Genomic DNA, 17,499 nt, shown 5'->3' on the forward strand with positions numbered 1-17,499 from the left:
ATTCACACACAGAAGAAGGCAATGGCAAACCACTTCTGGATCATCTGCCAAGAACGTATATGAACAGGTCCCAGTCCGAGAAAAGGATGGAAGGATCCTGTTCATATGGACCTGTCCTCAGACAGAACACTAAATAAAAATAAGATGAGGTGGTCTAGCGGTTAGAACGCTGGCCTTGTAATCCTGGGGTCTCGGGTTCGATTCCCGGCGGTGCCCGAATTTATAACTTGTGTTGGGCAAGGCCGTGGTCTAGGCAACACGGAGTTTTCCTCCGGGGGCTTCCCCGGTTTCAATTACTCCATTCACACACAGAAGAAGGCAATGGCAAACCACTTCTGGATCATCTGCCAAGAACGTATATGAACAGGTCCCAGTCCGAGAAGAGAAAAGGATGGAAGGATCCTGTTCATATGGACCTGTCGTCAGACAGAACACTAAATAAATAAATATAAAATATAAAAATATTTCGAAATTGTACTAATTTCACGGGAACCGGTTCTTTTCGTAATTTCAAAGAATTAAATTTTTTGGTGACATTGGTAAAATTCAGTTAAGAAGATTTTTGGCCTTATGGGACAATATTTATGACTATGTATTTTCACTGCATTATATTTCCCCATCATTCTTGGTGGTAGATATACTAGTTTGTTAGAGACAGCAATAAGACGTAGCTGACCTGAGCCGCCATAACACGTTGCCTCTCCGCTATGAGGTTGCACTTAGCACAGACACAGGCCTTGAAGCGACACTGCCTCTTGTGGCCTTTCAGCCAACTAATCATGCCGTGATTTCTGCAGCGAGCGCATTTGGGACGCCGAGCGCCTTTCTCCGTCGTCGGATAGCTGGAGGCGCCTGCTGGAGGCTGCAGTAGACGACCTCGGGCTCCTGGACTCAGCATCCGGTACTTTCCTATAAGATTAAAATTGTGGATGAAATAATGATGACTGTTTTATGAGATCCTAGGCCTTGAGGTTGATAACTTTCTATGAGCGTAACACCCCAGAAGACAGAAATTTTTATACTCGTAACCATGAAAACCTAAAATCTTACCTATGGCTAAAAGATTTTAAAAACCGGTTTTGTGTAACTACAAACATTACTTAATGATAGAATTCTATAGTTTAAGAATGATTTTCGGCTTATTTTATTTTTGGGCCCAGTGGTAATTATATATACCACCAGCTATAACAATCAACAGTTTAACGCTATATTTTACTCACAGAATTTATATTCACAAGTTTCATATGATTTAAAATTTAAACAGTGATTATTTCCTTAAACAACATTAAACAGTTGATCCTTGTAATGTTGAAGTGTAGTGTTTTCTTTGTGGTACGGACAAATTTTGTTAATACTATTTAGACGAGTTTAGGTTTCAAACGAATCCTCTGCGCTGGATCGACCGTAAATCTGAGAATGTTAGGACAACATCGGTGTGGTAATTGCCAGCTGACAGCCCGCACATTATTATTATATTTTTATTTTGATTAAGAACGAAACAAATTCTTCGTTTCTTATCCAAATTATATGTATGTTATAAATATATATTTATTTTTAATAAAGCAATAGGACGGTTAGGAACAATTCAGAACGCATCTGGAAATTCCCGCTACTGGCTAACTCGATCAAGGTTTTCCGCGGTTATCCTTGGTCACAGAGAAAATGCTGAGATGGTACCCAAATTTCATGCATCTCACGTAGCCCTCATAGTGGTATCATAAAAATTGCGTCCTAAAGTATCTCCCATATCAACATAAAAACTTTTACTAAACGCCGCCTTTCCAAAGTTAATATCAAAATTCCAAATTGCGCACGGACGCAGTAAGACCCTGATCCACTTCTCCCCTACTCAGTTTCTTATCCCACCTTTTCCACGTCCAAATAACTTATTTTGGCTAAAACTATCTTTGCCAGAAAGACGAGCGAGCACTGCCTGGGGACCCTCAAATCTAAATTTGTCCGCCCCCCCCCATTAAAAATCAGTGCCTGTCACTAATCCCCAACTTTCTCTTCTTTCTCTCCCTCCCCCTCTCTTTTTCCTTCGTTCGGCTTCAAAACGTTAAAACTGAAATAATTCCACACAGAATTTTCTAAAAAACAAAAATTTCCTCCTTTGTTTAATTTGCAGAGAGATGTCCTGCTCATAGAAATAACAAACATAACATTTCCATTTTGTCCTTATTATGGTGCATCTAACGAGGGTGTCAGTCGAATGATTAATTACTACTTAATTAGAAAGGACGTGGAAGAAACCGGTCGTGGCCTAATTTAATTCATTATCCCAACATTTGTCTGAAGGTTCTGATGAAAATAACAAAACACGTTAGTCAGGATATCTGGTATTGGGTTTGAGATTTTTACCTGGTATCTCCATAATATCAAGAAATCATTTTCCAAGTTCGATGATTTTTCACCTGAAAAACTGTTCTTTTGAATCGTTACCGATAGATGTTTTGGACTAACATGTCTGTTTAAGCTAAATAATTTATTCAATTAGTAAAAATATGTTTATTGTAGCTTAGCCGTGTACCTGTCTTTTATTGTTCTCCATGTTAAATTTTTAACCTAATGACAAATTTAATTAAAGCTGGTAAGAAACCCATACAAATAGAGGCCAGTCCGACTTTATTATTATAACTTCCTGCCATCAATAATACCAAAATTGCGGAAAAGATTAGTTGTGAAATGGCGCAGACATTTAATATATAACCTGTTAAATTGTAAGTCCGAGGTACAACATTTGGAAAAGAAAAATATATTTCAGATTGTAAAATAGCACATACTGACCTGGCAAATGATATTTGTTTTGAAAGCAGATCATTGTAAAATCATTGTATACAATTCAACAATAAATATACGGTGTCTACCTAAAACATTTTTATATATTTTTAAAATCAAAAACATGTCAACGGCTTAGCGTTCTGGAAATATGTCTAACAAATTTAACTTAGCCAGAAAGTGATACCTACTAAAGAAAATTATGAACAGAATAGTATCATTAAACATTATAATTAGCGTTTTAACCTTCTTCTTTACTTCACTGTACGGACAGATACATTACAAGCAGCGTAGATTTTATACTTTTCCCCCCAGAGGATCTTGCTTCGAATGCTGAATGGTATAATGCACATCTGACGAAGTCATAGATAATCAGCGTTCTACGAGGCGCGTCCCAAAAGTAAGTTTCCCACTCGTCCCACAGCTAGCAAACCTTATATTGCGCGAAGCGACTGTGCGTACGTGATAGAGCAATGACGTAGCATGGCGCATGCACTAACGGCACTTCCCGCGTTCTCACAGTAGCATCGTTGCAACTGTTGAAGATGGAGGTTCTTATTCCAGCTCCCGCCGACTGTGAAGTGCGGTCAGTGATAACGCTAGGCCGCACACGGCTCGACGGACAGCAAGTCTCCTGCAGGAGTTCAGCTGGGAGGTGTTTAATCATTCACCCTACAGCCCGGACCTCGCTCCCAGTGATTTCCATCTTTTCCTACACCTCAAGAAATTCCTGTCCGGTTAGCGTCAGCGTTTTGAGAATGACAGAGAGGCGGAGATGGTTGTCACACAGTGGTTCCAATCCCAGGCGGCAGACTTCTACGACACAGGTATTCAAACGTTGGTCCCACGGTATGACAAATGTCTCAATTCCGGTGGCGAATATGTTGAAAAATAGCTGGACACTTGCTGTATCTGTTGCAATAAATATTTCCATGAAATTGTGTTTTGTTTCTGTAAACGGCCCCAGGGAAACTTACTTTGAGGACGCGCCTCGTACATTGATCGTTAGGCCAAATATACATTAAAGATTAAAAAATTATTAAATGTGATGTTCTCACGGCGGTAATTTTGAAAATGGCTGTCTTCTGGTTTGTAGCGTCGTGTAGTCTGTTATAAGTCTATCAATGTTTCAATAGTCCTTTCAGAAGACAGCCTTCTTCCTAGATAATGGAATGGCTGTTTAACGTCTGTCTGGTGTCACCAAATATAATTCTGTGGAAATACAACGTAGAAATTCTTATGGCTAATAATTCGACTGAGTGACATGTGTGCATATATGGTCTGTCCTCAAAAATATTATTATGCAAGCAGACAGATGGATAGAAGTTGAAAATGTTTCATTTATCTAAGCGACCTTTCATTTAAAATCGTAAGATTTGAGGTTTTTATTGCGGTAAAGATGTCGATTTTCGTTTTGTGCGTAGTTAAGTCTTGTTTTCTTATAGTTAGATAACAATATGGTAGCACTGTGTTACTCCTAAATTTCACACGGAGTTACAACCCACAAGACAAACATCAACATCTTAATAAATATTTATCATAAATAAGATTCACACGATTTGAGAATTGCTATAGTCCAGTTGTGTACCATTTTAAGACGAAGATCATCTCCCAGGGTAGCCATACTATCGCATGTACTGTTAGCATAATTTAAATAAAGGGATTCTCAGATATTGCCAGATGAATTTTAGAACGCAGAAACAAACATTACACTGTTTCGTTCGACATAGCCTACTCGTTTGTAACACAAAATACTAAAAGTTATTGGTAACATTACACAAAACGAGAGAAATATTATAGGTAATTTGGATGTACACAGGACATGGCTTTTAAAATAGTTTCAACGCATCCTGCAAAAGGTGCATAACCAGCAAACAAAGATTTAAAAAATTTTGAAACCATTTATGAGTTCACACCTTCCAGGTTTTTAAATATTTATTCTCAGAAACGTTAATTTCTTTCACTAAATACTAGAGTGATAAAATTGAGGATATAATGAATGTGTCGTGTAGAATAGGATTTATAAGAAATGTATAAAAGATTTCAGTAGGAAAACCTGAAGGAAACAGACCGTTAGTAAGACTTGGAGTAAATGGTAGGATATTATTAAAACAGATCTTACAGAAATAGGTGATAAGGATCAGGACAAAGTTCATCTGCTTAAAGATAGGAATAACTGCCGGGATTTTGTGAACACGGTAATGAATCTCTGGGTTATGTAAGTGAGGAGAAATTTTTAGAAAAAAAATATATTAATTAAACTTAACGAGTCTGAAGAACGAATTAAACCATTTACATTTGTAAAAATTCGGTTTAACTAATGTACATAGAATTTTATGAGAAGTTAAATAAAGTGACCTAATCAACTGTTTTGGCAATAGGATAAATGGTTGCATCATTACCTTTGAATAAATCCATTAGGGCACATACTATCAACACTTTGAACAACTAATGCTATCAAAATTTCCTAAATATGTAACACGGCTTATCATCACCGTAAAAAGTAAACAAATACTTCTTTACCACCAATAAGGAAAAGTATTAATTGTTATAAATCGTGGTAGTGGTAGGTTAGGTTAGGTTAGGTTAGGTCTGCAGCTGTGGCAGTGAAACGTTATTGGTTATTCTAACAAATAGATTTTAGTTTTTTCAACCGCCCATCTATATATGCCATAGAATTTATAGCGGTGTGTGATGTACCACATCTGAAGGATGTGATACATAAATACAAGATTTGGGTACAAAATCACAAGAGAAGAGAAAATATGAAAACCCAGGCGTGGAGGATAATATTAAAGTTGGTTATAAAAAAACCGTGTATAAATATTGTATTGCACTCAGGTGGCTCAGAAATTTCCAATATCGCAGATTAAAAACATTCTAAAAACGTACGATTTTAATAAATACCTTGGCCAAGTAAGTAATTCTCAACTTTTCAAGAAAAACAATTTAAGTCAGAGATAGAATATTTCATGACAGAACAAAATCATTCATAGAAGAAAGTAATAAATCATTTAAAAATGTGACAGATTTTAAAATATTTTTGACAGTAACAGTTGCATTAACAAGTATATTAAAAGCAGATTAAGTCTAAGGAATAATTACTACCACGTAGTTCGGAATGTTATCGCTTTTCGTCTGCTATCTAAAGACGTAAATAAGCAATTTTCCCTACATCACATTTTCAAAACATAAATTGGCTATAACGGTATTGGTTTATAACAGAAAACTCTTTCAATAACATGGGTTCATGTTGGATATAACGCCATCGAAATAAAGTCTATAAAAAATTCAGAGACGTGAAACATAAACGCGGGTATAAAAATTGTTCCAAATATTTCTAATTTATCTACGAAAACACTAATATTTAAATCTTTTCGCTACCAACTAAACTATGAGAGAATTGTCAACATTTCGATTCTAGCTAACACAGTAACCTGGTGTGGTTCATATTCCATTTCCAGTTTGATTTTTAATAGAAATTAATTCATACGAGGGTGTGACATCACTCGAGCTCTCTACCCTTAACCCCTTAATTCCAATTTAATTAATGGTTTATATAACGCGGTTTTTACATAATGCTTTGCTTTCATATATCTTTCGCATTATATGAAGAAATTCTGTACAAAGAATTATAATTTGACCTCTTTTGTTGTATAATCTCTCACGTTGAGGGAAAAATACAGACTGGGGGGCGTTTGAGAACATTGTGCTTAGACAAATTATGGATCCAACACAAACGAAATTATAGGACGGTGAGAGAAGACTGCATAATGATGATATCCATGGGATTAACAAATTAAGGATAATGAGATATAGTGGTCAGTTAGCGCGCATTAGAAAGATAAGAAATATGTACAGAATTTTGATTTGAAAATGTTTAAAAGTTTGGAAGAAAGAATCATTTGGAATACATATTAAGATGGATCTCATATAAATAATACTCGCGTGTGTAGATTGGATAAATCTAGCTCAGGATAGGATCAGTGACGAGTTCTTGTGTAATCGTAATGAACATTCGGATTCTATAAAAGACGATTAATTTTTGACTAACTGAGCTCCATGGAGTTAGTTATATTTTTATGAAAAACATATCAAAAATATTACGAGACAATACCTGTTATTCCAAGAACCAGAAGTTGGTGGTTGTCACGTTAGAAATAAAGTACCAAAACCACAAAATTATTCAAGAATTTCAAGTCTTATGTTCTCGGAACTTTTCTGGGCGTTCAAGTACCTACTTTACGACGTTTTACCCAATTCGTGGAATTTTCTTCCAAGTTTCATTCTTCATTATAACACATCTTATAAAACACGATTCTACAGTTACACACGTCACTCACAATTCTGATTCTTGAGTAGCACTTCGCTTCTGGTGCACAATTAGATAACTGATGCTTCTAGGCCGATGGCTACTGCATCCACCCACACAGCATCCCAAAAGAAACTTTTCAGCAAGTCAGATGGCCACATGTTCCCTGGTTTAGAACCTCCCATTTCCCTGTCATCGGCTGTATCTCATTGGAGACGTAACTATGCCCCCCCCTAAACACCCTCAGACCGGATCCCTTCACATTGGTCCAGATGCTGTATCCCCTCCCCATAATCAACATCCCGTCTCCATGGTTACCTGTCCCTAGAAATTATTATATACAAGATGGTGATGAAAATTCTACTGTAGGGAAGAAATTTTTTTAATGCTGTTGTATAAAATTTAATTCTATGGAGTAAAATCTAATATTTGCTCAGATAACCAAGGCATTATGCATTGTTTATTAAATAAAAACTTCACATAAGTCCATCACTGAAACATTTATTTAACCAAAATAATTAAACCAATAAGGAATATTTGCAACAAAATATAAGCAAATTAAAATCATCGAAATGTAATATTTAAATTCTTTTTGGTTTTTATCCATCGTCTAATAAAATAATAAAATTGAACGACGTTTCGAAGATGGGCTCTATCTCCTTCTTCAGGTACCTACTCTGTTGGGTCCAATCGATAGAGCTAATCCCTAGCTCCGGAGAGTAGGTATACCTGAAGACGGAGATTGAGCCCCATCTCCGAAACGTCGTTAAATTAAATTATTTTATTAGACGATGGATAACATCCAAAAAAACTTTTTTATTTAAACAACTCACCATCGTCACAAACTTTTAGATTTGGGAAATGTATTATGTTCTTTTAATGGGTATCCATTCAGCTAAGAGGTACCTAATATGATCTAGTAGAAGTTTAAAATATTGTTCCAAACAAAACAACAATGATAAAAAAGATACTGTAGAAAGCTGACGTCATAAGCAGCATCATACTCTGTCCCAGCATCACTAAAAGTCTACAGTCATTTAAATATTATTACGAGAATCTGATTGATTTTGAGTAATTGAACTACGTTTTTCAGATGCAAAATTTATTTAGTTTAAAATAACTGTGAAGAATTATTTGAATAGGATGGCAAAGAAACATGTCGTGGTGGAATAAAGGTCGTTTTATTGAGGAACTGAGGAAAACGACGAAGTAACTTAGCTAAGAAAGCCAGCTTAGAATCGGGAACCTCACGAAAAACAAGCAGGTAACTCAGTCTAGTCAAATTACTTATTTTAACATTCAATGACACTACATTCCGCCCACAAATTGTATTTGTGGGAAACAAAAATTATTTCCTCAAACAGCTGATCTTTGAATTATAAAGAGTTGTATTTTCTTTGAGGCACTAAATTTTTTAAATATTATTTCGACGATCATTGGCATCAAATGATTAACCAATAAACTACGACGTCTGGTCAACCATGTATCGACTATCAATGAATGGGTTATGACTTAACGCCTCGAGATTGCTTCAACAGATACTTTCACTGTTTATTAAAAGAAATTTTCTAAAATTTCTTCTTCATTCTTAATTTTAATTTTGCAGTTCATGATTTGTAACTTTTGAAGTGTTCAAGTAACGGGTATCGTTGAATCAGGTTGCATATTAAGTTACCATTTGTATTTGTTTAAATCTTGTCAGTCTAATCACAATAAAATTCCTATTAAATATTAAAATATTACCATAATTAACATTTAAATATTTAAAAATATATTAAATGATACTCTCTATCGAAATGTTCGATTTACATTAGAATATCACTTTTTACACGACATGTTTCAGTTCTAAATGAACCATCTTCAGGTGTATAAAATTATATAAACTTAAATATAATTTCTTAAATGCAACTTTTTAGTCAGATGTTTATCAGATTTCAAATTTCAAATGATGTTTTCTTCCAGATTTTAGACTGACAAGATTTAAACAAATATATATTTATCACAATATGACGCAACTTTATCATCTCATCTTACCATTTGTTTTAAAGGGGTGAGGTATTAACCTCTACCACAGCTGGCGTCGTATTTGCCCTTTGTTAAACATGAACGTACTGCCAGACTGTTGTGAGTGCAGATTAATGGAACGACTTGGAAATTCATTCAAAATCTTACGTAGATTTAGATACCAAAAATACTCGATAATTTTCTTTAATAAATGACATATCAGTGATCTGTTTGACCTTGTTTTTGCTTGAGTGATATTTCAATATCAGAATTAGTTTCTGTTGTTACGATTCGAAATGCATAAATACGAGTATTCATTAGTAAGAAGTGTCACAGTTGTTGATTTGACATTTTTCATTAACTTGAACAGTTGTTCACAGTTATAGTTAGTGTCAGATTGTAAAGATATTAACGAAGAGTGTTTAATGATATCAGATAACAAAGATTTCGGATCCATTACATGTAATAATATCACTCGCAAGTCGTCAAAGTTTCTCAATGACTGCACGGAATATGGTCGTAAAATTCTTAAAACGAATGCAGTCTGGTTTCCGTGGGTTAGCATCTTCTCATTCGACGCTAAATAAATAAATAAATATATATATATATATATATATATATATATATATAAAGATCTTAACATCGCAAACAACCAGGTCTTCAGCTACTAAGTAACTACATTCAATAAATGTAATTTATTAATTGTATTTACAACCCTTACAAACGAATCATAAAAATGTTATTTCTTCTGACAAAAACATGTTTTAATTAGAATTACTCTTGTGGTTAATTCTTTTTGAGAAATTATCAAAGATTCTAAGGCTGACAACTACAAGCAATATGAATTTTTAATTTAGTTAAGATAGTCAAATTTGTACAAATCTAGGTTCATAGCTGGTAAGACTAAATTAATTATGTGATGAGCAAAATATAAAATAAATAACACAATAGAAACCAACTAATTATAGAATATAGGCAGATTGTAATGAAGACCCAATAAGAAAGAGATTCTTATTAGACAACTGAGGTCAGAATTGGCTCAACAAAAACAAATGTACACACAGAAACTAATTCAAGCCTTTAATCCTTATGATAACCTATAACGGACAGAGCACTGTATTAATCTCAAGATAGGTTTAAGAGTGACCAATTTACGCAGAGGAACTTCAAGTATGAGCTTCAGAAGAAAATTAGGTCAGTGCCAGCTCACAAACAAAAGAATAATTTGAATTAAATCTGAACGAAGGTTGAAAGCAAATAAAGAAATTGATGTTTGCTGTTACGTAAATGCTTACTAACGACGTCCCGTGTAAGAAATGACAGTACTCACGCAGAGTCAGACATCACTCGTCAGTTACGTTGCCAGACCTGCACGTCAACACATGAGAAATTTGTTTGCTGAAGACACCTTGAGGATTCATCCAAAATGGTAAGAACATGTAGCTTTTTACCTCTATATACACCTACTTGTATTTATTTTAGGTTTATTTTCTACGTAATACACAACAAAAATTATCCCTCTCAAACAGAACTCAGTCCGTACCTCAAAGAAAACACAACACTTCGCGATTACAAACATCAGTTTGTTAACGCTGTTTAAGGAAATAGTCTGTAATCACACTGAGAATAATTTAAGACAGAAATACAAAACGCCAAGTTAATGATTGTTTAATCAGGCGGTAAATATAGTTACCACTGGACCTCACATCCATATGCATGTCTTAGATGACGTCACATTGAGTTAGAACGTATCACGTGTGAGAATGTAAATCTGAACTGAATGTTGTATAATCCATACGCTATAAGGATTATTTGTAAAAAGATGAATCCAAGTATAGTCTAATTTATTATTCAATTAACTGTCATCACATGTGAAAAATATTTATAACATAACATCCATGTTAAACAGATATAAGATTTGCAAAACGAAAAATAAAAATCAAACATCAGAATATGAAAATGTTGTTACTTCATTTTGATAAAGTGAATTTTTAACATCTATGAGATTTGAGGTTCTCACAGCAATAAAGATGCCGATTGTGTTCTTCTGAGTTGTGACGTCATATAGTCTTGTAGGTGGTTACCAGTGTTTCGGAGGAACATATCGCCTCCATCTTCAGGGTTCCGAGCTTCGACTGAATAACGCTTGAATAAGAACCAATATAAGACTTTAAGTAAGAATGAAGAATGTATTTCCGAACCTCACTCAGTTCATTTAGAAAAATATTTGTAAAATAGGATTATAAAAAGTAAATATAGTAAATTTACAACAACTGCACTTTGTTGGAAAATAAGAAAAAAAATCGATTTTTGTTCACTGTTAAGATAATCATTTTACTGTGAATTAAAGTAGAATAACTAATTAATTAATTACTTAATTCGGAGTAGGCCTACATATGTCCATTGCATTCTATATGATATTCAAACAGTCTAGATTAATAGTCAATGTATTACATAGAACGTGATGTTTTCTTGTCAGTACACATTAGGTGTGGGTACAAGAGAGTAACGATATTATAAAACCTCTTATACTCCGGTGGAACTTACCGAAATTCACTGTATAAATTAAAATAAAACTACAATACTTAATATTTTTTATTGCTTAGTTATTCATTTTAATGTGTTACCTACAGTTACAGAACCAATACTGTTATATTCTGGGTTGTGCCACCGCGTACCAAACTTTTATAGATCATTGCTATCTTCTGAAACGTCGTTAAACTACTACCAGACTACACGGCGCCACAATAACAAAAGACAGTCATCTTTAGACTGAAAACCTCATATCCTTTTCACAAAACTATTTTCAAATAACACCCTATTCAAATCGAATGTTATAATATGGATATTTAATCCGGGTCACACGACATGGTCCGGAGATAGGGATTAGCTCTATCTAGTGGGCCCAACTGTGTAGGAACCTGAAGACGGAGATAGAGTCCCATCTCCGAAACGTCGTTTTACGTTTTATATTTACTAGACGATGGATAATATCCAAGAAAATTTTTATTCAATCTACACGACAGATTTAATAACACTGAGACACAATTCAAATCCACAAGCCTAAGAAGTTGGTAATTTGGCCTTGAAAATACTCGGAAGTCTTCAATTTGCATGACACAATATATGGCAATGTTACGAAAAAGTTCTTTCATAAGCTGACAGTGAATCTCAGTCCGATAAAGCAATTCATCAATCCCGCTGGGATAATATGTTTATAACCAGTAGCATAGTTGGCTAATTTAACGTACTGTTTCGTCATTTTTTTTACAAATAACTGAGGAAGAACATGACAACTCTAAGACCAGACCGAGATTTAAATTTTTTCGATTTGTTTTGGATGAATCCAAACTTAGCATATCTTTTTCTAGGCCTACATTTAAAGGTGATTTGATGAACTGCTTGTGTTTCTGATGTTTACAGTGTGTTTTCGTGGCGCTGTTGACGGTAGCGATTTATTGGGCTGTTTTCGTGTCAGGACAGACGGAATACGTCACTGCTAAGTCAACTAAAGTTCAAGACAACTATCTCCTGCTACATTCAACAAAGTCAACGACCTCCACAGAAAACCTCACTACATCTTCACGAACTTCGAAACAAGAAGAATCAGACGTAATCATTTCTGAACTCGTATCGACCACCATCTGGCCAAAAACTCAACAAACATCTAACGAGCCAATCAATGAATTAGAATTCACACAGCAAGAAATTATCAGTGAACAGACGTTGTTGGTTACTAAAAACAACCCATCTGAGACAACCAATAGACTGCAGGAACTCAATTCAAGTAGCACAGAAATTCCAGTTGAAATGGTATCGGCTACTAGCACAGTGTCTATTGCCGAAACAATTACAAATTCAGAGGCACAGACTCAAACCTTTCCATCCCTCAGTGTAGTTTTAGAGACCATAGAACCATCAAAGAGTTTTCTGGAAACAGACAATATCGGAACTTCAGAATCTGAAACACTTACAATCACTGATGAGATTTTTGTTCAAAATTCAGCTGAAATTTCGTCAGATATCCCTAATAAGAATGACGTATTTTCTTCAACTACAGAATTTCTATCATTTCCTACGACTTCATGGACTCCGTTTAAGCCAAATATTCCGTATTATCACTGTAAAGAGCCCGGACATTTCGTATCTCGACCAAGTTGTGTCGAATACCATGTATGCCGACGAGTAGGTGTTTGGATAATGCATTTCAAAGCAAGATGCCATTTCGGATACAAATTTAGTATTCTATTTAGGTTCTGCGTTCCGAGTTATTTGTCTGACTGCAACACAGACCCATATTTAGTAGATTTCAGTATGAAATATGATGACAATACAGAGAATAACAACAGTTCAAGTGAATTCGATGATGACAGTGGAGATTGCGAAGGTGAGGAGTTAGGGGAACTTCCATTTTAAAAACGAGAATAATATTTTAGTAGTAATTTTAATTATTGTACCCTGGTATGTGTCTTCTAGACTAATAAATATTATATGAACCTTTATTTTGGGTTGTTGCGCAGTGTGGCCATCTTCAAATTCACCGCCGATCTGTTGCTTTCAACATCGTCCTGATGATGGAGGTAGCAACTATCTCTGAAACTTCGGTACATGTATACCAAATTACATGGCCCAATAACTCATAAGACAGCCATCTTAATTATCTTACGCTACTATATATCAATGTTCATTTTGAATCCAACACACATCCATCGTACCATTAGACGGCATTTAACAAAATTATGAACAGATTTATTACAATTGTTGAATATTATGTTAATAATATATTAATTAATTATTCGGTTTTGGTTTTGAAACATTCCAAATGTAAATCGATTGTTCGATGAGGAACATCAAATGATATTTTAATTATCTTAATTGTAAATTTTAAATTTGAATTGTGATTAGACGGACCAAAACCGAATAATTAATTAATATATGGTTTCACAATATGACGCAACTATATCATCTTAATAATATATTTTGTAGATTTTTTTTCATTGGAGGTATACTTGATGTAAACGACGTTTCGGGCGTTCTGACACCTGAAATAAGGCCAAAACACAAAACGATGTGTAGCTATATGAAATTGGACTTTCCTGACAATTCCCTAAAAAATATATGAAGCAGTTAAGATAACTTACATGAATTATTTTTTTTAAATACTCCTGTGAAATAACCTAACCTAAATAATCGAAATAAGACGTCCTGTGACTTTTTACACAGCCTGTACGTCACAGACACAGTGGAAGCAGAACATTTGCGTTATTCAGTAACTTAACGTCAAACTAGCACATCAGACGGAATGACACATTTATAAACGAAGCTGTCTCATACACATTAGAAGCTTCAGTGAGTCCATTCACGTTAGGGGCATAGACAAAGCCGCTAGTTTCTGTATTTATATTAAGGCAATGTAAACCTTATAACTGGGAGTCAAACATGTACCAAACTCATGACTGGTTAGCGATCGCTAGTCATAGTTCAGGATTTTATAATTTTTGGAGAATTTCAGACAGAGGCGAAATTTTGCTCCCATATCATATTGTCTTATATCCAGTCAAGGCTTTAATTACTATATTTCTCGATTTTAAGACTTAACAGTTTTCAAATTTTAAAATGTCTGGAATCGAGGTATGCTTTACATTTAATGGTGTCTGAGAATCGATAGTAGAAAAATTATATTGTATTGCCCACATATCACATTATCTTATAACCAGTCCAGGCTGTAATTATTATATTTTCTCGATTTTAAGACAACCGGTTTCAAAATTTAAAATGTCTGGAATCGAGGTATGCTTTATATTTAATGGAGTCTGAGAATCGATGGTCGAAAAATTATGTTGTATTACTAAAGCTGAAGGGCATTTTTTATAACAGTTATACTAATCGTGGAACAGTAAACAAAAATATAACAATAAGGAAAATTATTAATACCAAGATGTTTTAATTTTAATTTTAATTTTAATTTTAACAGTTCCTATCGTAAGATATGTGTCTTTCTACTTTTTACACAGTCTGTTCACTGTCTTTTCCCTTGACGAAGTGTAGAAAAACTAAGAATTCAAAATAACACACTAGGATTCTACACGACATACACATTTTTTCCTGAAATCCTATTTACCAAATCAAGTGGGCTTTTTACAATTAATAAATCTTAAAAATATTTTCCTAGAAACGAATCACTAAATCAAAGACACATCTTACAATTGATGGCGTTCTAAAATTGCAGAAATACAGAAATTACAAAAAAATTAGCTAATAATTTCTTTGATTTTCAAAATCCTCTCGTAACTTAGCGAAATTCTTGGTTTATTTGTTTTAATTATTTTAAGACTTTCCTGTTACAGAACCATGTAAGCTACATGTGTCTGCTCTAACAGGCCATTTTCAGGTATATAACTTAACGTCAAATGAACTTATAAACAGCAAATAAACTTTTATAACTTGCTATTTGCAGTCCATACAAATAGCAAAATAAATACTTAAATACAAAACTGTAACTTCTTAACATGTACCACTAACATTCACTTCAACTATACTGGATCCAAGGCTTAGGTTAGTAAGTTACTTACCATCTGTAATATATTCTGACATTTAAGTTACACGCCTGAAGATGGCCTATTAAGGCAGAAACATGTAGCGTGAATATTACTTTAACAATGAAGTTTGTATAGCCTTCAGTTCTTTGTGTAGATATATGCATGTATATTTATACATTTATTCGCTAATCCAAGTTCATCAACGATAAATAAAAGTTAAAAGATTATATACATTATCGTCTCTTCAGACTGGGTAACCACAGGCCTTTAATAGAATAAATTAATAGATTATATTTTAATTATTTGTAGTTTATTTAACGATACTGTCATTAGCATATTTCTACAGCGTCAAATTATATGATGATTAATGAATAATAAATTGGGAAAAATGTGTACGGAGGTGGTTGTCGACTAATCTAATGAGTAAAACAACAAATATCTCATTTAAGTCAACAAATCCTGGGCTGTGTTGCAGACCAGAGGCTTCCCCACGGTCAAAGGAGGACGTTTGATACATTAATGGAACGTGTATTTAGCCATGTTTGTTATCCGCGAATTTGCTCCGCAATTGGACTCAATATTTAGGACGGTCAAATGAAATCAGGATGGGTTGAAACTTAATGGGGTACGTGAGCTTGTGGTGAATACTAATGACAACAGCTTGTAACACAAAAATCAAAGTTCTATCAGACGATAGCTGAAGAGAGATTTAAGGTAAATTAAGAAAAAAGTGGCATGTTATATTCTTATGAGTCATCATTGGAACACAGAAGAAAATTGTTATAGAAAATTAGAGACCGCTGGTAAATCAGTCTAAAATTTAAATATCTAAGTAACAGAAAGAAATTAAAATCAAATTCAAGAATAAAGTAAAGATTATGTGAGAATTTTAAGTTCTCACGGCAAGAAAAATAAATATGGATGTCTTCTGGACTTTTGCACCGAAAAGTTTGGTAGATATTAACCGACGTTTCAAAGCGTATCCTGGTGATAGAGACAGAAATTTTCTCTTAATCCTGTCAGATTACAGGTTGATACATTCCAGAATACAGCCACCTCGAAGAGAATGACATATATTAAGAATGTTTGCTAAAATTCAATGATGATGAATTATCTTACCGTCATGTAATTAAACTTTTAAGAAAAATTTACAGATGAACGAAAAAATCCCTTGGTCTCACGTATTTAATAGTCGAACTGCCGGCCATAAGTCAGTACGCATCCGGAAGGTCCTACGACCGACAAGGTCGATCAAAGTTTTTCCGCGGTTTTCCTCGCTCTCGGAGCAAATACTGAGTTGTTACACAAATTCAACTTTGCATTGCATGCCTCTCATACAGCCTTCCCAACATTAACATCAAAATTTCCCTCTAATGTGACTCCCCCAATTTTAATATAACAATTTCACAAATATTGTCTTCCAAAGGTTAATATAAAAATTAAAAATTCCGATCGAATACAGTAAGGCCCTTAATTCCCTACTTAACGTCTCATATATCTACTTTCATCACTTCCAAACACCTTACATTCTCTTCAACCTACCTTTATCAGTAGGACGAGCGGACACTGCCTGGGAGCCTTTATAGCTGTAAATTTATTAGCCCCCCTCTCCACCAGTCAAATATAGTGTCTTTGTCACTGTTCCAACTTTCTCTTATCTGTAATTAATCCAATGGACTTTAAAGCGAAAGGGAATTTTTCCCATGGGTAAGGTCTTTCACCGTATAATACACAAGCTGGAAATATATTTGTTCCTGACTTGTATTTCCCGCTGATATTCTGATTAACTTTAATTAATTAACAACAGAATCCTTCAGTCATCTTACTAGACCTTAATATAATTGAATTCTGACGGTGGCGAGTCTG

The 17,499-nt window shown here is 34.4% G+C and overlaps 2 protein-coding genes across 5 annotated transcripts in view; one reads left to right on the forward strand and one right to left on the reverse strand.

Annotated features, from left to right (window-relative positions):
• dmrt93B (doublesex-Mab related 93B) overlaps window positions 1–17,499 on the reverse strand; it is a 152,941-nt gene that overhangs the window by 9,672 nt on the left and 125,770 nt on the right. For 3 of the 4 annotated variants that reach the window (XM_022073586.2, XM_022073585.2, XM_022073587.2), the window contains one exon: window positions 677–909. In XM_022073586.2, the coding sequence (XP_021929278.2) occupies window positions 677–898 (222 nt within the window). In that variant the 5' untranslated portion in view covers window positions 899–909. Of the gene's footprint in view, window positions 1–676; window positions 910–6,895; window positions 7,144–17,499 lie in introns of those variants that run through there. The other variant, XM_087359502.1, reaches the window with a different exon arrangement.
• LOC110834440 (uncharacterized) lies at window positions 10,430–14,230 on the forward strand. The gene is made up of 2 exons (XM_022073589.2): window positions 10,430–10,523; window positions 12,518–14,230. The coding sequence occupies exons 1-2, from the start codon at window positions 10,521–10,523 to the stop codon at window positions 13,508–13,510; spliced, it is 996 nt and encodes a 331-aa protein (XP_021929281.1). The 5' UTR covers window positions 10,430–10,520; the 3' UTR covers window positions 13,511–14,230.

The sequence above is a fragment of the Zootermopsis nevadensis genome, unplaced genomic scaffold (genome assembly GCF_977971745.1).
Source record: "Zootermopsis nevadensis isolate Lab colony 2312 unplaced genomic scaffold, Znev_1.0 Znev_ptg000031l, whole genome shotgun sequence".
Taxonomy (NCBI): Eukaryota; Metazoa; Arthropoda; class Insecta; order Blattodea; family Termopsidae; genus Zootermopsis; species Zootermopsis nevadensis.